The sequence below is a fragment of the Phaethon aethereus genome (genome assembly GCF_964289735.1).
Source record: "Phaethon aethereus genome assembly, chromosome: 2".
Classification (NCBI taxonomy): Eukaryota; Metazoa; Chordata; class Aves; order Phaethontiformes; family Phaethontidae; genus Phaethon; species Phaethon aethereus.
The window spans coordinates 164,174,874-164,198,358 of NC_138582.1; the positions used below are offsets into that span (position 1 = coordinate 164,174,874).

General features: G+C 39.6%; 1 protein-coding gene across 1 annotated transcript in view; it reads left to right on the plus strand.

Moving 5' to 3' along the window:
* KMT2C (lysine methyltransferase 2C) overlaps positions 1-23,485 on the plus strand; it is a gene marked incomplete at its 5' end in the record, with an annotated part of 201,819 nt that overhangs the window by 175,808 nt on the left and 2,526 nt on the right. The window contains 18 exon segments of the mRNA XM_081996665.1: positions 1,220-1,331; positions 2,285-2,363; positions 2,484-2,547; positions 4,368-4,600; positions 7,691-9,388; positions 10,983-11,195; positions 11,647-11,811; positions 13,401-13,542; positions 14,318-14,465; positions 15,342-15,520; positions 15,620-15,774; positions 15,964-16,216; positions 16,788-16,927; positions 17,881-17,985; positions 19,879-20,998; positions 21,993-22,129; positions 22,310-22,452; positions 22,716-22,884. Coding sequence (XP_081852791.1) covers positions 1,220-1,331; positions 2,285-2,363; positions 2,484-2,547; positions 4,368-4,600; positions 7,691-9,388; positions 10,983-11,195; positions 11,647-11,811; positions 13,401-13,542; positions 14,318-14,465; positions 15,342-15,520; positions 15,620-15,774; positions 15,964-16,216; positions 16,788-16,927; positions 17,881-17,985; positions 19,879-20,998; positions 21,993-22,129; positions 22,310-22,452; positions 22,716-22,884 — 5,255 coding nt within the window.

The following is a 23,485-nucleotide window of genomic DNA, read 5'->3' on the forward strand; positions in this document are numbered from 1 at the left end:
AGGTGGCGTAACAAAAAACAACCTGCCTAGTAGGTAGAATGGGAGTCTGGAAATTGAGCATGTAGATGAAATTTTGAACTCTGTGGCAAGTCAGCTGCTGATTTTACCAGGATCAGGGTAACTACATTACTGCTAATTTTTCTGACATCAGCTCTGTCACATCTTCTCTTTATATTTCAATTGCTCATAGGTGATACAGAGTAAATGCACGCTTTGTAAACAAAATTAAATGATCAAGTGCATAGCTGACCTTTTGATAGTTGATTTATCCATTTTCTGTTTATGGTTGTTTTATTACATTTTTTTGCATTTTTGTGTCTCAAGGAAAGGGATTATTAAAAGCTATATTACTAACTCACAACCCAGGCAAGATATCATAGATAGAAACCTTATAAATAATTCTGCACATACTAAAAGTGTTTAAGATAAACTGTAGTTTCCAGTTTAATATAACACAGCCATTGGAGCATTCAGATCGAGACCATCACTATCATTGTTCTTAATGAAATAGGGAATTTTAAAAAACGTGGTAGTTGTAACTGCACTGGCCATCACGGCTGTTTGTTCAAAAGACAAATTTAACCTACCCCCTAAATCACGGTTCCGCTTGTGTAGTGTGGCTAGAACGTGCTGTAACCACCCTGCGTTAACCTCCAGAGGTCCCTTCCAGCCCCAGCCGTTCTGTACTCCTCCCATTCTCCCTGCTCGGTGGGGGGCACCTAATGGGAGAGACGGCGGAAGGAGGCAGAGTTCACCATATTAATGGTCTTTTCAGATGCTGTGTGTAGCGTGTGCCTTTCTGCCTGTAATGCTACCAGTAATCACAGGGCGACTAAACAGGTTTTCTTAGGACGTTAGTGGTGCTGTGTCAGTGTTGCCAACTTGTCTTCCTGGTTCTTAAACCTATAAATAGAATTTATTAACCTGTTGGGTCATAGACCAGATTTGGTTTAGAGCCCTTCTCAGACTGACCTGCTTTTCTTTGTGTGTCGTGGCTGAAAAGAAGAACAGTTGCTGCTGGAGTAAGTTTCCTTTGAGGATATATGAAACCACATATTAACCATGAATTTCGAAGTGGAGAAGACAAGTTGAGATAGTAATGCTGTTATGTTGTTTTGCTGATGATTAATGCACAAACTAGATCTAAACAAGTCGGTTCCTGTTAACAACTTGTAATGTTCAGCTATGTAATTCACTTTTCCTGTTTTTTCTTTCCTAGATTTTGATGCAATTACTGATCCCATAATGAAAGCAAAAATGGTAGCTCTTAAGGGGATCAATAAAGTCATGGCACAGAGTAACATGGGGATGCCACCAATGGTTATGAACAGGTAAGCAATGCTTGATACCATTCTATAGGGCTACCAAATGTAAAAGGAAATGATAGAGCTAGGGGAAACTCTGCACTAGAAATGAAAAATTTTAAAGTGGAAAAAGATCTTTTTGTCATAGTTCATAGTCCATGCTAATACAAGATTACCTCCTAAGAATAAAACCAACGTGGCAGTAGAAACCATACAAAATTTTAAAACAAGTCAGACTTGTGTTCCAGTTGTAATGTCATTGGTCAGCATGCTCAACTGCTTACTAATTATGTAATGATGCATTGTGTTTGAAAACTGTTGATGTGCATGTAACGGTTAAACTTTATGTTGCAGCATATCATTTAATGTTAAGTACAATTAAAGTTTAGCCCTAGTAATGGAAGTGTCATCCTCTCTTTAAATCCATTCCGAGGACAAACAGAGCTATGAACAGTGCAGACTTCACCATGACTGCCTTTTACCGGAGGTGGAGAGTCTCTGGGCTGGAAAGGATCTGCACATTTTCTTTTTATGTGGCCTTTAAAACAGTGTGTTTTCTTCTTCCTAACACATACTTCAGTGTTATGTGATAATATGTGGCTTACCAGAGGTGTACATTTACTCAACTCTAGTTGAATGTGCTGGTGACCATGATATCTAAATCTGTTCAATCTCTTTTTTTTTTTTGTATCGTTGGGGGATTTTTTGGTGCATCTGTTTTAGCACAGTACATCATGTTCAGTTAATCTCTCTGAAAAGTGTAAAATGCAGTAGTTTCAACCAAGGGCAAAATGTTGTAGCATCAAGTGAGAATTAATATTCTCCAGACATTGAAAAAGTTTGGTGCAGAAGCTCAGGCAAATGTCTGTAAAGTATTTGGACACTTTTTTTGAGTTCAGTGAAATACAAAGGATTGTCTCTCCCCTAAAATATCCACCAGTTTTAAGTTACACTTTCACTTTCTGTTTATATGTCAATAGGTTTCCCTTTATGGGTCAGCCAGTGCCAGGAGCTCAGACCAGTGAAGGCCAAAATCATATGCAGCAGGCAATTACACAGGTAATACAACTTGATAGAGGGTTGACAACAGAATTGTTTAATAATGATAACTAGTGTTTGGGTTTTATAATTAAATCATCATTTCATTTCCTTGTCTGTCTGTTTTATCAAAATTTCTAGGATGGAAGCTTGACAGCTCAGATTTCTAGACCTAATCCTCCAAATTTTGGTCCTGGTTTTGTCAGTAAGTACAGATTGAATAATTTATTTTATTTTGATGTTTCATTCTGCAGTTATGTTGTCTTTTTAAAAAAAAAGTCCATAAATAGATCATGTCTCTCAAAACAATCCTTTTAAAATTGAGTCATTTCATCATTATGATACCAATTAATAAAGGGGTGTGTAGTAAATGCTATCAACATTTTTTTCTAGAAGGCAATCTCCAAAGAAACACCATAAGGAAAGAGGGAAACAGAACAAACAGAAAATTAGCATTATTTGGTTTTATGTGAGCATAGTAATTTATTAACTGACACACTGCTGCCTCAAGAAACTGGTCTTTGTTGTAATATTCTGAGTTCATTGAGAGCAACAGTCTATATTGCTGGGTTATTTTGTTATTGTAAGAAGCGAAATGTTTTGTTCTGCATCATTGTAATTTTTTAAAATACCAAAAACAGCTTACTGGGCATTAGTTAAGCAAGACTGGCTGAGAACCAAAATTGTTGAAAGTAGAAATACATAGTAATAGTATTTTGCATTCCTTATTTTTGCTTGACCTAGATCAATTGTAAGTCCTAGTCTCTATGATGAGAAGGAGATTATTAGCAGAAATTAAAACTGAGTATATGTTGGGAGAGGAAGATGACATGTAAAGAAGTGTTTCTGTCACTGCAAAAACTTTACTTGATATTTATGAATAAGAAACAGAAGTAAACACATTTATCTTTTCCAGAAACTGGAGGAGCAGTGCTAAATATGCAATGAGAAGCTTTATTAGCATTTTCTCTATTAGTCATTGGTGAAATTTGACAGGGCTCTCAGCAGTGGCCTTGCTCTGGTTGGGGTTGGTGGTGGTTCTGAGCGCTTGAGAAAATCTCTCATTTCAGTAGTAGTTATTCTTACCTGGAACTTGTTAATATTTCAGTACTTCCATTTGCACTTTCACATTGCTCCCATCTGCAGTTACTCTCCATCATTTCTACTCACTTGTCCCTTCAGGTTATGTGCTTAGTTTCACAGAATTTACCGTTGAAAGAACGGGCGCCCCTCGAGACTGTAGCTAGCTCTGTGAATTGATTTAGTTGAGCTGTTTGAGTTGATGGCTGTCGCTACCACAGTGACTGTTAAAGTAGAAGGTGGTAGCGACTGGACCACAAGGAGAACATGACTATATTGAAATTGTAATGACATGTAGGTATCCTTATTAAAAAACTTTCTTTGCAAGGAAGATCCATGCCATATTCCTGGTTACCCAGCTCATTGCCACAATGCGATCAGGAGACATACCTTTCTTTCATTCCATGAATATTTGATGGACATTTTATCATTTTCTTAGAAGTAGTAATAGAAATAGATGTTAATGTACAAAACTCGTCTGCAAACACCAGAATTAATGAGGCTGTGTTGCAGTTTTGTGCCCTTACTCCCTAATCTCTTTCCCTCTACCTGAGTACTCCTGGAATTCATCCGTGTCCCCTGGTCTGTGCCATAGCAGGGTACCACCAGGTTCTGTAGCTGCTTTCAAAGCTACGTTTGCTCACTGGCTAGCAAGTTCACATTTACTGGCTAGACAGCAGGCTGGTGTCTCTTGAAATTAAGGGACTGTGTTAAAACTGCCTTCTCTCAAGAAATGCAGTAATTTGGATCTCTATCTCCTTTACTCACATCTGTCCAAGAGCTTACTCTGTCTTGAGATACCAGATCCTCTGTCAATTTTGGGTGAGCTTGACCAATAGTTTCTTAAAATAAGGGGGGAACCTGATAAACTTCATCTCTAAAAAGTAGGATGAGAGTTCACCCTCAGGATGAGATCATATCGTACTTCATTTCCCTTCTCTCTAGATGATTCACAAAGAAAGCAATATGAGGAATGGCTGCAAGAAACACAACAACTTCTTCAAATGCAACAGAAGTACCTTGAGGAGCAAATTGGAGCACACAGAAAATCAAAAAAGGCACTCTCAGCAAAACAGCGTACAGCCAAGAAAGCTGGCCGGGAGTTCCCAGAGGAAGATGCAGAACAGCTTAAACATGTTACTGAGCAGCAAAGCATGGTCCAAAAACAGCTAGAACAGGTAAACATCCAGAATCCAAACTGATCACCTTAACGCTTAGCTGTCACACTGATACGACTCTTCCCTTTAAATCTTCTAAAAGGCGAATTGAAATGCTTATACAGTGGAGCTTATTTAAAGGGAGCCACTCCCTATCATATTTTGCATTCTGACAGCATTACTCTGGATTGCTGGTGACACTGGAGTTGTAGGAGAATATGCTATGGCAAACTTTATGACAAAAAGCTGTTTTAGTACTTCGGGAAGAGGAGAAATTGCTTGGCAAAATGACTCGCAACAGAGTTTCTTGGCACCATAGAAAGCATAAATGAAAGATTGAGAGGAGAGTCTTAGCATGCAGGGCTTTGTTTCAGGCTTGAATGAACCTCATAACTCAAGTCTTTTTTAGGTGTGCTTACATAATCAGAGCCTCTTGGCTGTATGCCAGTCAAATGTTACCATTTGAAAATCTCTTTTCATTGTATCTTTAGCGTTAGTCTAGTTTTATGATCTGTCTAGCTCCTAGACACTGATGGTCATTGTGTATTTCCTGTTATTGTCATTATCTGTTGTTGTCCATTATTATCACAGAATAATATAGGTAAAAGGCGTATCTGGAGATGATCTAGTCTAGTGATCAAAGTAGAACTAGCTTCATAGTTAAGTCAGGTTGCTCAGTGCCTTGTTAGTCAAATTTTCTGAGTCTCCAAGGGTAGAGATTTCCCAGCCTCTCTGGGCCCCTGTTCCATTGTGTAACCACTTTCATTGGGTTTTGTTTTTCTTTCTTTATATGCAGTTGGAATTTCACTTGCTACATGTTGTAACTGTGATTATAGTAAGTGAGATTAAAGTTAAACCTTTGATAACTTTCATAAATCTGTGCTTTGGCCAGCAGTAGTGAATGCTGCATTCCTCAAGATGTTGTTTATAAATTATCTGGTATGCTTGTCAGGATCAACTAGACCTGCTGAACATGAAAATGCTTTGGAATTATCCTTTATTAATATGAGGGGGAAAATTGGCAGCAGGCTGCTTGGTATGAAGTCCTAAGTGATACCTGACCCTCGAGTTCTTGCTCCTGTGTTGCTTCAAGACAAAGTGTGCACTGGATAGAATATTAGTTGGCTTGTCTTTTCACTATGTGGAAGAAGGATGGAGCAGATAATTACATTTACATCATTTCTTCCTTTTTCTTCCACAATGAATCACAAATAGAATAAACGCAAAAAAACCCCCAAAACACTAACCAATCATTATCATACATGCATCAGTCTAGTCTTACAGTGGAGTTACATTGAAGTAACGGCTGCTAATCATGACACTGCTGGCAGATTTATTTAGTGCCCCATAATTAAGGTTCTTATTTTTCATTGTTAAACTTAAGTTTCATATACTGCTGGTAAATGTCCTCCACTCCCCTTCAACCACTGATTTAGACCAGTCATCCACATCCTATGCAGCACTTTGTTACATGCCTAGCAGGAGCTTAAATAAGGCTTTATTAAAGTATGTTTTTAAGGACCTTCTATGTGAAACAATTCACCACTCTTTCAGATCAGATCAAGTAATTTTTCTGTAATCAAGCTTCTGTTAGTTTTTCAAAAGGGCAAAGTCTCTATATGTATTCATGAAGAGAAAAGAGCTCTCAAATCTCTGTGAATTGCTGGTCCTGGACACAGGCGCAGAGAAACTGGAGCTGACTTGGTGCAACGCAAGCTCATGTCTGACAGAGTTATTAGCTCAGGCACAGAGCCATGCAGACACTACCATGTTGTCTGTGTGGCCAGGGCAGTTTAACTGCTTTGATGGTGGCACTGTGCCCGTGCTAATAAGCTCTGCCTTGTTCTTCCCTACACTGTTAAAATCACCAAGTCGATCTGAGCAGGTCGGCTCATGTCCAGCTGGGTGTAGTCAGTGCTGGTCCTTTGAGATCTCAACTAATTCCAAGTACAGTCACGTGGCTGCTCTGCCACTGCAGATCCTGGGAGTGCGTGTAGTTTGGATGCCTCATGGTATAGGCACACAGAGCCTATGCTGGTTTAGTGCTGTACACCTATGGAGAAGTCCTGGAGCACTGGACTGTGCAATGCAGATCGATCCAGTTGGTGGCTTTATGCAGTGGCACTGTTTATCTGGCGGTGTCAGTGCCAAGACAGAGCTCATAAATCATCTTGGACCTGAGATTACTGTGTAAATAGCTTTTTGGGTGCATCTGTCCTGCATTCTGGAGTGTGTCCTGTAATATCTCTGTTATCCTGTGCTTTCTGGCTTGTCCCTTGCTCCAGATAAAGTAGAGTGCTATCAAACATTTTAAATTCTGTTCTGGAGTTTTTCTATCAGTACAGACAGCAGATGGAAGTTGTGGAAGCCATAATCTAATGAACAGATGTGAGAGAGAGATATTCCATAACGTATGTATTATTAACCATTGGATTACAAGTCCTTTTATTTTTTTAGGGAGCTGTGTAGTTAGGTATCTGTTGTGTTTCTGAAATGCTCGCTCTTGTCCACTTGACACTGTCGTATCCTTCCATTGGCTTCTCGTGCTTGCTTTAAAAATAAACTGCTAGGCTTAACTTAGTGTCCAAGTTGACTTTCTTTTCATTCTAAAATTTACAATTTCAAGCTGCAGTTGGCATTTTCATCTGCTGTGTGATGTTTGAGGATCTGCCTGTGAATAAATGGGAATTTACCTTACTGTTTTCCTGCGAACTTTTCAGTTACATCTTTTAAAAATTTTTGCTGATGTGTGAAGATCATCCATCTCTCTGTTTCCTTTTTCCTGTCTGTGCCCAGCTATTGTTACCCTTTGCATGAATGATAGGACAAGGATCACTTTTGGTTTAGATTTGTATATTGCCTAGCACAGTGCAGACTTGGTATGTAATTAGAAATTTGAGGCGCTGTTATTTTTTCTAAAATTTTGTGATGATAGTATTTCTAATGAAATAATGGCTTTTTAGCCTTAAAAATGGAGAAAATAGACTGCAGAAATGCTATTTTTGCCTGAGGTTCGTTGTCTACTGAAATTTTAATGGTGAGTTACGTGTTTTATGCTACTTACATAGTCAGTACATGTCAGAGATGAGTAATGACTTTTTTAATTTTTAGATTCGAAAGCAGCAGAAAGAGCATGCAGAACTAATTGAGGAATATCGAATCAAGCAGCAGCAGCAGCAGCAGCAGTGTGGAATGGCACCCCATGCTGTAATGCCCAGCGTCCAGGCTCAGCCACCAATGGTTCCAGGAGGAACATCACCAGCCATGAATCAGCAAAACTTCCCCATGGTAGCACAACAGCTCCAGCATCAGCAACATACAGTGGTAATCCCTGGGCAATCCAACCCAACCAGAATGCCAAATTTATCTGGATGGCAATCTGCAAATGCCCCTGCAAGTCATATTTCCATGAATCCAGCAAGGATGCAGCCTCCAATGACACCACTGCCAATTACTTCTGGTACACCAGCTTCTGTGCCTGGTACAAATGCGACTGCACAGTCAGGGCCACCACCGAGGGTGGAGTTTGAGGACAATAACCCTTTTAGTGAAAGTTTTCAAGAGCGGGAAAGAAAGGAGCGTTTACGAGAGCAGCAGGAACGGCAACGCATTCAGCTTATGCAGGAGGTAGATCGACAGAGGGCTTTACAGCAGAGAATGGAACTGGAACAGCATGGTATGATAGGGTCTGAACTAAATAACAAAACACCCTTATCTCAGATACCTTTCTTTAATTCTGATCTACCTTGTGATTTCATACAAACTCCGCGACCTCTTCAGCAGTCTCCACAGCATCAACAGCAACAAATGGGGCAAATTCTGCAACAAGGTCCTGTGACCTCGCCTCCTGCTGCAAATTTTATGCAAAGCAGTGAGCGAAGGCCAGTGGGACCTACAGCTTTTGGACCTGATGCATCTGCTGTTCCAGGTGGAGCCCCTAATTTCCATAATGTAAAACAAACTCACGGGAATCTCCCTGGGGCCACCTTTACGCAGAACCAGGTCAGGCCTCCATTTGCTTCTGCTGTCCCTTCATCTGCAGTACTCAGTAGTGGTGCCCCATGTGGTTCGGACACTAGCATGCCCCAGGCAACAAACTTCCCTGGGTCAAGCCAGTCTCTCATACAGCTGTATTCTGACATAATCCCAGAAGAGAAAGGAAAAAAGAAAAGGACACGAAAAAAGAAAAAGGACGATGATGCTGAATCAATAAAAGCCCCGTCAACTCCACACTCAGATATAACTGCACCATCAACTCCAACCGTTTCTGATTCTACCTCCACCCCCACAGTTAACACACCCAACGAACTTTCACGTCATCAAGATGAACAAGAGTCAGTGGAGTTAACGGGCCCATCAACATCGAATGCAGGAGAGAGCCAAACTTCTCCAGAGTTGGAATGTAACCTCCCCAACAGCAGTCTGCCACAGAAACAGCCAAGTGTAAATACAGAGACTGAAAAGGCTAAAACAGATACACCTACCAGCATTCAAGAAGTTAAACTAGAAAAAGCAGAAACTGATCAATGCTCAGGTCAAGCTGAGCCTAAACCAGAAAATCCAAGCAGTATTAAGGTGGAAGAAGATAAGGTCACATCACAGCCTGCCTCTTCAGCTCAGAGTCCAGCACAACCAGCTAGTGTTCCAGCAGCAAAAGGGGAGTCAGGGAATGAATTGCTGAAACACCTGCTTAAAAATAAGAAGTCCTCATCTCTTCTAAATCAGAAATCGGAGAACAGTGGCCGAACAGAAGAGGAGGCTTCTGGGGATAAGAAGTTAACAGAGAAGCAGAATCCAGATGAAGGAATGGTGAGCCTGTTACTGGTTTTGTCAGTGAGCCTAGTTTGTGTCTTTACCGTGGGAATTTGTGAAAAGGTAGGGAAATAACCTACCTACACAAGGGTGGAATAAACAGCTTTAAGGAATTGTTACCTCCCTTCCTGCCTTTTCGCCATGAGTAAATCATCTGTGTTACAAAAAGAGCAAGTTTTAATCTGACTTCGAAGATCAGTGTATTCAGAAATTACTAAAATGAAAAAAAAAATATTTTTCTGTAGATAATCATCTTTAAAAATGCCACATCCTAGTATTTACCGAGATTAAGGCAAGATTTTACAGTATGACTCTTAATGACCTACTAGTATGTTTGTGTACAGTATTCGGTATGTCTGTGTGTTGCTTTCTTCTGTGGCTCCACCTTAGTCATGTATAGGATGACCTGTGCACCTTTGCAGAGGTACAGGGCTGAGCTTCACACCCCTTCAGCTGCACCATTTGGAGTGTTCTATGAATGAACTAAGTCCATGCTCATTTTTTGCCTGTGAAAATCTTATATTGTCTCTAATTTTAGTAGAGACTGTGCTCTAGCATTTTTATCCAAAGTGTGAAATTGTTAAATCGCCTAAAATTGCTAGATTTTCTGTGTTACAGAATATTTCTCTAATTAATTTTACTGTAATGGAAGGGAGCATTAATTCTTTATATTAGTAGCATTATATGATTTAGTAATTTGTAAGTCTCTTAAAAACAGACCTTAAGAAAATTGCTTTCTGTGGAGGTAGGATACACTTAGGTTTGTTGGTCATTTTATTGTAATCTTTAATCTCTACTCAGTTTCATTTTATGACTGCCTAAACTCTAAATACATCCTTGAAACAAAATTTAAGTACATTCAAAATTAATAAAGACTGATAAAAATAAAGGTAATTGTGAGCAGCAGGTAACTTGGATAAGTGTTAAAGATCCATGGTTAAAACATACAGACAGGAATAGTGGTGAGAGTACTTGTGGTAAAGGTTGTATAGAGCTGTTTAAAATAAGAATTGGTAGAAAGAAATTTGACTTTCTTTGGGCTTGCCACTATCTGTTGCGTTTACCGAGTCCCATTCTGATTGCTTTTGCAATCAGAATTTTGCTTTGCAAAATTTTGCAAATCAGAATTGGCTTTCAAATTCGTACTGAAAGTATTTAAGCAAATGGTACAGTCCAGAAGTGTTTCACAATGCTGTTTTTGTGTCTAACCTCAAAATACATTTGTATTATATTAACTTACATGCCTTTTTTCTGTAACCAAGTCTGCCTTTCATTACGCCCTTGTGAACATCTCCTAAGGTTGTATGCAACACGTAACTTTATTGTAGGGGATATTCAAAAGAAAATGTTTGGGGTCTGTGGGTTTTTAATGGTGTTTTCAGATGTCAGTGCTGTTAACGATGAGTCATAATTCTGTGCATAGGGAGAGTACATGGCAGTTACAGTTGCCATTGAGGCAGCAAAGTAAACCATAAATGTTTGTTATCGCTGAGGTTTAGACTTGTGCATGTTCTTTAGACTGTTGTGCAGTAAATTTGAACGAACTGTATATTAAAATGTCAAAAATTCTGCTTCACTTTTTTTATACCAGCAAAGTGCAGGAAACCAGATGCAAGGTGCATTTGGGTGTAGTAACAGCCAGCTTCAAAGAACAGATGTAGGACCTGAAACCAAGAAACAGAGAAATAAGCGAACTCAGAGGACGGGGGAGAAGGCAGCTCCTCGGTCCAAAAAAAGAAAAAAAGAGGAAGAAGAAAAGCAAGCTATTTACCCTAACGCTGATACATTCATCCAGTTAAAACAGGTAGGTATAGAGATGCTGGGTAGTCATCAAGAAGACATCTAAAAGAGTGGACTTCTCATGATGGAGATGAAGTTTGATCATTAAGTTGAATTTTGAGTACAAGGTGTAGAAAATGAAAACTTCCCTAAAACCAGGAAATTTAAAGTTTTTGTTTTATTTCAATTTGGAAGATCTACTGATGTGGCAGGCATTTGGTAGTCTCAAAGCCATGGAGTTCCCGTTGGCTCTGGCAGCTTCTGTGTCTGAACTGCCAGGGAGCCTGGAGCTGCAGCTCTGATGGACAGGGGACCATCTTCCGTAATAGAGGGGCCTGTGTCTGACACAGTTTTCTGATAGTGGCTAAATCCCGATTGTTTTCCTAAATTAGAAACCACTCTATTGATGTTTGGAGATCTGCAATGCTTTTATGTTATAGTTAAATTAATTTCTGACTTTTTTTCTTTTAATATAGCAGCTTTCTCTTCTGCCTTTGATGGAACCAATAATTGGAGTGAGCTTTGCGCACTTTCTTCCCTATGGCAGTGGCCAGCTAAATGGTGGAAATCGACTTGTAGGAAGTTTTGGTAGTGCTACTCTTGATGGGGCTTCAGATTACTACTCCCAGCTCATTTACAAGGTGCGCTTTTAATCTGGATTTCCATTGTGTGCTTTGTGTGGGAAAAGAAATTCATGACGTTATTACTGCTAGTTGCCTAGAGTTCCTGGCTTTTATGCAACCGGAAGAAAATAATTTTCTGTTGCTAGACTAGATAGATGGTGCAGTGGTGATACATTCACCATGGTTTTACTCTGTGAAAGTGGAAATCAATTCTAGAAAGTGTGTTGTAAACTAATTAAAAACTACAAATACGCCTTTTAGAAATGGATGCTAAATAGTGAAAATTGTAATTACAGTTTTATGACGCAGAAAAGGCTGAATTCTCAGTACTTTGCAAAGTCATTGAAAGCATTAAAGCATTTCTTGATGTGAATTAAATGGGAAATATAGTTTGCTCGTTTGTCCACTCAGCCCTAACTAAGAACCTGAGAACTCTGAACAAAGTAGACTGTTTGTCACTGAGCTAATAACCCACAGAATTGAAAATTCGGTCTCGGAGATCAGAGTGGCAATATTGGGAGAGCAGCAAGATAGCGAACAGACAGAAACAAATTTGCTGCTTGACTACCCTAGTATAAAACTTTAGCAACTTATTTAATAACAGTAGTGTTTACTCCAGCCTTACATGGCATATAAGATGAAAATGTGACCTAACAGAAACAGTTGTGTGGTCAGAACTGAATAGTAAGTATTAGCTTTGTAGGCATGACCACAACAAGAACAGATACTGAAGTTCTTATTTCGTTTTCGTTTAAAATATGGGCAGTTAAGTAAGCTAGCGAGAAACAGCCCAGAGTGTCAACTTGCAGAGTATCTGCATCCCCATGGTAACTGCTTCAGTGAAAGCTCATCCTGTGCTAAATGTGAAGTAGCTCCCCTTTTAGCAAAAATTGGGTAAGCTGACTTGTTTATGGTGACGGAAAGTCACTGTGGAATAGCTCTCTCAATCTTAAGTTCAGACCTTTGCTTAAACTGTAGGAACTTGTTGGGACTCCTAAACCATTCCTAAAAATGCTCTTCGTGCTTTTCTGTAAATAATCTAGCTGTATCTTCTTTCAGTGTTGTGTACTTTTCATGTAAACTATTTCTCTGGTAATATCATTGATAAAAGCAAAGCATTGTGTCTTTTACAGTAGATACTTTTATGTGTTTCATAGAACTGTAGAATCATTTAGGTTGGAAAAGGCCTTTAAGATCATCTAGTCCAACCATTAATGTAGCACTGCCAACTCCACCGCTTAACCATGTCCCTAAGCACCACATCTACATGTCTTTTAAATACCTCCAGGGATGGTGACTCAGTCACTTCCCTGGGCAGCCTGTTCCAATGCTTGACAACCCTTTTGGTGAAGAAATTTTTCCTAATATCCAATCTAAACCTCCCCTGGTGCAACTGAGGCCGTTTCTTCTTGTCCTGTTACTTGTTACTTGAGAGAAGAGACCGACACTTCAAGTTGGTCACGTACTTGAGAATTAATTATCGCTGCTTATCAGTGCTACCTCTGGGTGTAAGAATATGTCAGTGGGTTACATTGTGTAGTTGTAGAGCAAGGCAAGTTTTTCCTTTGTGTTCCATGGCTGATTTATGGCTCTTTAATCTCATGCAGCAGAATAATCTGAGCAATCCTCCAACACCCCCAGCCTCTCTTCCGCCCACACCACCTCCAGTGGCGTGCCAGAAGTTGGTAAATGGCTTCGCAACCACTGAGGAACTTGCTGGCAAGGCTGGTATGTTAGGAGGTCATGATGGTAAGACTAATACATATTGCTTCCATAAAAAATGAGTTAAGTTCGTAGCAAATTGCAAAATAGATAATTGGGATGCTTTTCAGTTGCTATAGTCATCTTTTATAAAAACAGTATGCCTAGCATTTTTAAGGTTGTAATCATTATTATCCAGCTTTGTTTTACACCAGTATAATGTCAAATGATAGCCTTTTCCCTTTCGAAAATGTTGAGAGCTGGAAGCACTCTTGAGGAATTAAAAAGAAAACCTTACGATCATTTTTTTTATGTCCAGTACAAATGGACATAACCAGTTAGTTGAGTGAGCTCAAAAGCAGTCTCCCTGAAATGTATCCTCAGCAGTAGTCATTATGTATTTTCTGGTGCTTGTAAATTGGTCAATTAATATTACTTTCTATTAAATGAAACTTTATACTGCCTTTTCATAAGGACTGCTCAGTGAGTAAAATCCTTTTTCTAACCCCTTTTCCTTTGTTGTTACCAAGTTGTTTTGTTTTTGTTTTTTTTTTAAGTAAAACAGAAATCCTCTCATACTGGCAGAAAGCACACTCAAAAGCCTTTTGAGCCCTTTTGCTCAAAATTTGCAGGTTTTTGTAAATACAGCAATTAATCATGAACGATGAAAAATTTTTGAGCTACAAGTGGATGAGAGTGGTGTTACCATCTGCTGCAATGTCTTGGTTGTATCAGGGAGCCACCAATACCTGGCTAACAGAGAATGTATATCAATGGAAGTGCTGTACAGGTGTCTCATTGTGCTATGCATTTCTGTTTCCAGTTACCAAAGCTCTGGGACCAAAGCAGTTCCAGTTGCCTTTCAGACCACAAGATGATTTATTAGCAAGAGCAATGGCTCAGGGCCCTAAAACTGTGGATGTTCCTGCTTCGCTTCCAACACCACCTCACAACAATCAGGAGGAGTTAAGGTAGGTTTTCCCTGACATCTTCAAAGACATATTTGGAGCAGATTCTCTGATCTTTCAGTAGGAGATGAGACTGTGAAGGTGTGAAGAAATGAAATCCGTTGTGCACAGCCACACAGTGCAGAGAATGTAGTGGGATCATTTGTCCTAGTTAACTCTTAGCATTCCACCTGGCGAGAGTAGCGTAGTGAAACAGGTGACTTCTGCCACTGCTGGACTCTAGGTCCTCTTAGGTTGTTAAGAATTCATTACCTTGCTCTACTAAAAGTGAAAGAAAACTGTATAAATTCATATTTTTCCTGGGGCAGCTTGGTACTTTTGTACCATGACAGTACATGACTGCTGCACCAGTCAGTAGTACTGTGCAAGAGTCACTGTGAAAAGTCCCCAGCTTTACTCAGTTTCTGTTACTGTGTGAGAAATGCTTGCTAGAACATGAGTCTTCCTAAAAAGATCTTCCTTTTTGTCTCCCTTTCACTTGCCTAACCAAAGGTTGGGTGGCTTTTAAGCACTGAAGCCTGTGCATGGATGAGGAGGGATGAACTGGTGAATACACGTGAATCAGAAAGTTTAAATATTAAATACTAATTTTTTTACACAAGTAGATGGAGCCATGGGGAACAGACAGTCCTGTGATGGAGCCTGGGCTTTGTTAGTGCCTCTGTTTTTCCTTTATGCATCTTTCCCAAGGAACCACCGTGTGCAATAGAGTATGAGATACTTAGAAGTAATGGCCTACCACATAACTGCATTCTGTGACTGCTAGCAATAAGCTAGTTCATGATGGCTCCCTGTCATGATTTATAACTTTGGCCTACCAAAGGTTTTTAGACCATTTCCAAAAGTTTTCCAAAACGTTTTTTTTGGGTTTTGTTCCAGGGTTCAAGATCACTGTGAGGACAGGGATACTCCTGACAGCTTTGTTCCTTCTTCCTCTCCTGAAAGTGTGGTGGGAATGGAAATAAGTAGGTATCCAGACTTGTCAGTCGTAAAGGAGGAGAACCCAGAACCTGTACCATCTCCCATCATTCCCATCCTACCCAGCAGTACTGGAAAAGGTGAGACTGCAGCAGAGCAAACAACTAGAACTAGGCTTTTTTTTTCTTTTGCATTCACATCATGTAGGATTAACCTGGTGTATTTTGTTTTATTTTCAGGTTCAGAAGCCAAAAGGAGTTATATCAAATCAGAACCTGGTTCAGGAGCATTACCTGGTTCTGGCTTCTTTGCCTCTCAGCTTGGGCCATCCCAGAATGGTCCTAAATCTGGCCTTATATCTGTAGCAATTACTTTACATCCCACAGCTGCTGAGGTAAAAGAAATAAGCTTGTGTTACATACATAAATACAAGAGCAGTTAGTATTTTTTATATATGGTGAATCTGAAGGGCTTCTAGCATAGTATAACAAAGCAGCTGTTGTAATCTTCTAATAATTTATATTCTTGCTATATTACTGCCTGTCTGATGAAAACAAAGGTATGCTTTTATTATTGTTTTTAGAACATTAGTAGCGTTGTAGCGGCATTCTCCAACCTGCTCCATGTCAGAATTCCCAACAGTTACGAGGTTAGTAACGCTCCAGACGTCCCATCCTCCATGGCAACGGCAAACAGTCACAGAGTGAACCCATCTATGGAGTACAGGCAGCACTTATTACTTCAGGGTCCTCAGGCAGGATCCGTGGGACCTGCCAGGATCGTAGGGTCTTATGGACTGAAGCAACCTAATGTGCCATTTCCTGCAAACAGCAATGGTGAGTGGGCGTTAATTGTTTTAAGTTTTCAGTACCAAAATTTTAACATGAGTCAATATTAAGGCCTTTCAGCCTCATAAATTTATGCTCTAGAATTAAATAATTGATTCTTGTTCTTTTCTCCTCTTCTGTCAGTACATGTGAACCTGCTCCTCGTGTGAACCATAACTTAATAGGTCTGATCCACCTCTTAATTTCCGTGATGTTATCTACATCACTGTCAGTGAGGTATTTCTTCCAATAGTTCCCAACATTATTAGGGTTTTTTTTGTCTGATTCTAAATCTGTCGTTCAGAACAGTTGTTCCTGTACTAGAAAATTTTACACAGTTGTTTAAGCGTGTATTCCTATGTTGGTTTAGTTATTAATGTCTTATACAAGAATGTGTTTTTGCCTGTTGTTTGCATAGTTGGTTTTGGTGTCAATTAAACAATTTCCCTGTGAGGACATAGGTTAAAGCTTGCCTCTCATGACCTATCCAGGAGGATTCTAGACCACTGAAGAATACTGTGACTTCGCATAGATTTGGTTTAATCTGATACAGCTTCTTACAGACTTACCTATTTTCCAGGTATAGCTGGCTACAAGGATCACAGTCAAAATATTGCAGAAGGCTCAGCATTGAGACCTCGATGGTGCTCTCATTGCAAAGTCGTGGTTCTTGGTAGTGGTGTGCGGAAATCCTTCAAAGACCTGCCTTTCCTTAAACAGGTACTGCAGTGGAAGCGTAGTTTCTTGCATGTAATGGTCAATGAGCAAACGAAGGCAACAGAGGCTACCACCGGTCATGCTGGCTGATACCACTTTCAAGTTTCTTTGTAGTCTCCCTTCTATGTATTCTAATTCAGGATGGTACATTCAAGCACATTTGTAGTACACATAAGAAACATCAAAGTTGTTACTTACATCAAATGAATTTCAGTACATTTCATAAAATGGGTCCCATATATGACAGCTTCCTAAATTCTGCTACTAACTTCCTGCCATGAGCACTTCAGGGATCTTAATTCAAAAAGAGCTAATTTGTAAGGCAGTGTCATATTGCCGTGTCAGGAAGTACTGTAAGAGCAAGAATACTTGCACTCTTTTTGAGCAGGAATCAAATTTCAGTCTTAGTCTCTTGTATTTGCACTAGGAATTGTCATTCATTCAAAAAGTACCATTGCTTTTTGAATGAGATTCAGATAATTATGTGACAAAGGTGTATAGTCAAAATTTATATACAAAAGTAACATGTTCATGTAGTCAGAAAAGGACTGAATTCCCAGTAAAGTTTTGCAGATGGATTAGTAGATAAAACAGTATGATCTGTCTTTGATTAGGCTGAAATGAGAAGTTCTTTTGCCATCTAAAGATAAAAAGAAAATGGATTTTACTTTGCAAGTGTGCCTATGGAGCAGATGGGTGCATGGTATGGAATGCTTTATTTTGATTGTTAAACTTCTGGTAAAGGCAAGAAATGCTGAAGAACAAGGTTGTAGGTGGTGGTAATGTTAGATCTGTCAAATAATCAAGTATTTATATCACAGTATCACTCATTATTTCACAAATGTTCTACAAATAAAGAGTTTCTAGCCAGATTGGAAGACTTGTTTCATTACACTTATTATGTGAAGAACGGTATTAAAATGCCCTTCTGATAATCTTTTGTGTTTGATTCCCAGGATTCCCAAGAAGGCTCTGATAAAATGAAGGACATTGTATTCTGTAGCAACAACTGCTTTGTTCTTTATTCAGCAGCTGTGCAAGCAAAAAACTCAGAGAACAAAGTAAGTATCAAACGCTGATAGACCCTTGTGAACAGAAATTATTGCGGCTGTTTTTTGAAGAACAGAAATGTTGGGGAGAGGTGGGAGTTTGCACTTTGTTTTAAACGTTTATAAATGAATTGTTCTATATTGGGATGCCGAGATTCTGAACCAGCAGCATGAAGAAAAATTCATACTTGCAGAACACTCTGTCAGATGGAGGTGTGTGGCAGAACAGTAGCCACCTTTTGCTGTCCTCACAGGCTTTGAAGATGCAGTCTCAAAAAAGTAGTCATGTAACTTCTCTGAGCGTTGTATGAAACCATAGATGCATCTTTTAAGGGCTATTTTCTGCACTGTGGTTTGGCTTATACAGTAAAAAAATTTACAACTGTGCAAATAGTAACTGAACAGCACGTTTGCAAAAAGGCTTTTATTTGTTCAATGTAACTGTAAAATGATCTTACTCCATTACTTTATTTGGGCAAAGTTACCATTTTAAAGCACTGATTACCAAAACATTATTAAAGAGCCTGCTAACTGACAGCGACGAGCAAAAGAGGTAGTAATTATTGGAGAAAGATGTTTTAAGAAACTTGTTCAATTGAAAGTGGAATTAGGCCAGGGATTTTTCTCAGGTGGTCCCCAATAATACGCTGTAGTTCTCTACACTGCGAGGAGTATATGACACCTTAGAGAAACTCAGCTCTTCTGCACAGGGCATTGTTTCTTGCTGTGTCCAGGTTCATTCACTTTCAAAGGAATCTAATGTAAATTTATCTCTGTTCATTTAATCATTAAAATGAAATAGTCTTCATTCAAGGCTGAATGGCCCTGATAAGTTTATTTTCTCATAGATAACATTTTTTGAGTACTTCTTTTAACTAGCCATGGTTTCTACTTTTTCTAGTTCAAATGTACCTTTTTTTTCCATAAACCAGAGGACAGAATGGGCCACGTGCTTTAAGCATTACCATACTTAATGTTTTCTCATAGTCCTGTATTTACTGTAGAATATGCAGCCTTCCTTCAGATGCACCCTACTTATTTTTTAGAAGAAATTAAAAAAAAAAACAAAACCTGGAGGAGAAGATAAATGTGTTTACATCCACATCCTTTTAGTGTCCCATGTAGCTCATTTTCACTAGTATTTAAACAGGGTAACATTTCTGCACAAGTGCATCAGCATGTACATAATTAAGTTAATTAAATGTCATGTTCAGCCTCTTGATCCTTTCATTTACTCTTTCAAGATTAATCATACAAACCACATTAAGCACTTTTTAATCTAAACTTCCTTTGTTGTTTTTGTTTTCTCTTTTTTTTTTTCTATTTTTTTTTTTTTAAACAAATCTCTGCAGGTTTAATTCTCGTTTACAGTGACTGAATAGTTAAGTCCTCAAGGTGTATGACTAATTTGGAGGCTTGCAGGAATTTCCTCCTCACTTGTTTCCAGGAAAACTACGTGGCATTAATTCCAAATCTTCCCCTTCTACCAAAGAACAAGTTTCTTACTCTTTAAATTAAATCTGTGACCAAAAATTTTAAGGTTATTTTGTGTTGTAACAAAACTTCTAAAAATACCAAAGTATTAAATCTGTCAGCTCATCTAGGGCAATTGATTAGTTTTTTATTGAAAACCTGGACAAAGGATTATTTGTGTTTCTTCTTCTGTGTTGAAGGGGAGCACAAATCTAAATTGACTGGAGAACGTTTTTGCTCTGTACCCTGGCATAAGCCATGATAACACTGGTCAGGGTAATTTCCATCTTTTTCTGTTCCTTCATCATGATTTTCTGAGTAGCCTCTTCAGTTCTGACCTGACAGTGTTTTCAAGAGACATTTAATGGTTAGTGGTTTGGGATTCTTTTGGTTTGGGATTCTTTTCTTAAGAGTTTTCTATTGATTTAACAGGAATCAGTTCCATCTTTGCCACAGTCACCGATGAAGGAGAGGCAGCCTAAAGCATTCCATCAGTACAGCAACAACATCTCCACTTTGGATGTCCACTGTCTGCCTCAGTTGCAGGAAAAAGTTTCTCCACCATCATCACCCCCCATCATGTTCCCCCCTGCATTTGAAGCAGCCAAGGTAGAGGCAAAACCAGATGAGCTTAAGGTAACGGTGAAACTAAAACCTAGGTTAAAAGCAATACACAGTAGTCTTGATGACTGTCGGCCTCCAAGTAAGAAATGGAAAGGAATGAAATGGAAAAAGTGGAGCATTCAGATTGTGATTCCTAAAGGATCATTCAAACCTCCTTGTGAAGAAGAAATAGATGAATTCCTTAAAAAACTGGGCACAACCCTTAAACCAGATCCTGTGCCTAAAGACTATAGGAAATGTTGCTTCTGTCACGAGGAAGGTGATGGATTAACTGATGGGCCAGCAAGGCTTCTTAACCTGGATTTAGACCTTTGGGTCCATTTGAACTGTGCTCTTTGGTCTACAGAAGTCTACGAGACACAAGCTGGTGCCTTAATAAACGTGGAACTAGCACTGCGAAGAGGGTTGCAAATGAAATGCATGTTTTGTCACAAAATGGGTGCCACCAGCGGTTGCCACAGGTTAAGGTGCACCAATATTTATCACTTTACCTGTGCCATTAAAGCACAATGCATGTTTTTTAAAGACAAGACCATGCTTTGCCCCATGCACAAACCAAAGGGAACTCATGAGCAAGAACTTAGTTACTTTGCAGTCTTCAGGAGGGTCTACGTTCAGCGTGATGAAGTGCGGCAGATCGCTAGCATCGTTCAGCGAGGAGAACGTGACCACACTTTCCGTGTGGGAAGCCTGATTTTCCATGCTGTCGGTCAGCTGCTGCCACAGCAGATGCAGGCCTTCCACTCCTCAAAAGCACTCTTCCCCGTGGGTTACGAGGCCAGCCGCTTGTACTGGAGCATGAGATATGCAAACAGACGCTGTCGCTATCTCTGTTCGATTGAAGAGAAAGACGGGCTTCCGTTATTTGTCATCAAGGTTGTGGAGCAAGGCCACGAAGATCTGGTCCTTACTGACACAACACCAAAAGGTAAATTTTGTGAGCTAAGATCATGGCTTTTGTGGGTTTGCTATTTGTTTTGTTACTACTGATACTTGTGGTGTGATAAATGTTTCAAATAAATGTTGCAGATGCTGTTCTAATGTAATGCTTAGAGTGAGCTTCTAGGGCCCATTCTTAGTATCGTGCTCTGAAGACTGAGGACACCTTCGAAGAAATTGTGTAAGCTGCAAATAAGAAGACTTGTTACAACTTCTCAGAGGAGACCCAAGATTGATTATTGAGAATGAATTAAAACAGTAGGAATGTCAGCGTAGGTTTCCTTTCATGAAAAGTGAATTTGTTAAAATACGGTATCGCTCCTCAGTTATCTTGACATCATGCTGAAGTTTGCAAGCAATAAAAAGACAGTGGAGTCGACCACATCGTTCTCAGGGCAGGAAATGTTGTCTCTGGTGGGGTGAGGAATGATACGTTAGACTGTAAACGTGTGGGACAGGTCTTAGGAACCTGGCACGTGAATGAGCACGTGGCCTGTAATGCTCTGGTTCGTAGCCCCTTCGTGCTGCGGGTGCTGGTACACTCAGCCTCGCTCTGCCTGGCCAAACCACTGCGCGGGGCATTGCACACACACACCTGAGAGCTGAATATAATCAATCAATGGAGATAGAATCTATAGTTTATTTTCAGAAAATTCTACCGTGTGCAGGTGTTCTCCGGAGAATCTGTGTTGTTGTCAGGGGACTGAAAGTTTCCACGCTGTGAATACTTAAAACGTTTCACGCCCAAGAATCAAGGGCGCGGTAAAATGTCGTGCTTGTTTGGGCTTTGTTCAGGACAGCTAGCCAAGTGATTCTCTGCTTTGAGTTCTAAACGCTGGCCTGTTTGTGTATGCAATCAGTGACAAAACGCTTTTTCAGTATTGGGTTCTGGTTCCTGATACTCTCAGGCATTCGTTTTAAAACCAGTACAATAGACTTTTATTTTTTTGATCGCTGTAATTCTTCCCCATATGGCTGTGTAGGTGTGTGGGATAAAATCTTGGAGCCCGTTGCTTCTGTTAGAAAAGAATCTGAAATGCTCCAGCTGTTCCCCGGCTATTTGAAGGGTGAAGACCTCTTTGGTTTGACAGTCTCTGCAGTGGCCAGGATTGCCGAATCGGTGAGTCTTCGCCATCCCAGGTCTTGCGGAATCACCCCAAATTGTTGGATATCTCATATACGCATGAGAAGGGGAACAGGAAGCAATGTGGAAAAGTAAATACTCTGTTACACATGATTAACATAATTACTTGGATTTTTTTTGTTGTTTTTTTCTTTTTGTCTGTTTTCTTTTTCGCAGCTGCCAGGGGTTGAGGCCTGTGAGAACTACACTTTCCGCTATGGCCGAAACCCCTTAATGGAACTCCCTCTCGCTATCAACCCCACGGGCTGTGCCCGTGCCGAGCCTAAAATGAGTACCCATGTCAAGAGGTTTGTGTTAAGGTATTTTGTTTTAATTTCACATAGTACAGCCCAGGGTTTATAGGCTGCTTAGGGTTATTTGTGCTTTTGTCTGCTGCTTACAAACCCTGTCGTCTTTGGCTGTGTATGTGCATGCCCAAACCAAAGGAATTGCTTTGTTGTCTATGCTAGCTGGCTTTCAGTGTCTGTATGTCTAAAAGAATTTTTAATGGGTTTTGTGGTGTTTGCAGAGAAATCTTCAGTTTTTCTTGTATTTTTTCCTGTTACATGCCCAATTCCTACAGGCCTCACACCTTAAACAGCACCAGCACATCGAAGTCATTTCAGAGCACAGTTACGGGGGAACTGAACGCGCCTTACAGTAAGCAGTTCGTCCATTCCAAGTCCTCTCAGTACCGCAAAATGAAAACTGAATGGAAGTCCAATGTGTATCTAGCTCGCTCTCGTATTCAGGTCAGTTCTCATTTTAGGAAATGTGTATGAAAAAAATGTACTTACATGTTATTTGTATCTATTTTATATCTAATTTTTATATTCTTATATTTTGTGTATAAATAGTGATACAAAATTTATATTAAAGATTGCAACTAAAGCTATTGCAAAATTCCTTCAAGTCTCATTCCAAATTTGGCAATTTTTAGGTGGCAAATCACTTCTATAGGTTTATCTTAAATAAGATTTCTTTCTAATTATTGTAAATATCCTAAAAAATTCAGCTGTTAGTCATCTAGGAAAAAAGTTTCTTTCACGGTTTGGCAGGGGGGTGAGTGTATCTCTCAAAAACTTAGTAAAACTTACTAAAAATACAAATATGCGATGGAATTACGACACGCTCAGACCAAGCTGAGTAAAGTGGTAGGAGACTAGCATGAAGAGCTCAGTACTTGTTGGCATTCGTAGGAAGTTTGTTGTTTTATGTCACTTTGGTGGTTTGCTCCACAGGCTATTCTGCAAAAGCTTTGTGATGAACCTTTGCTGTGCATGAACACAGTTCTATTTATTTTAGGTTGGACTTAACTGTGCTGTGCTGTTCCTATTAGGTTTCTCCGTTCTA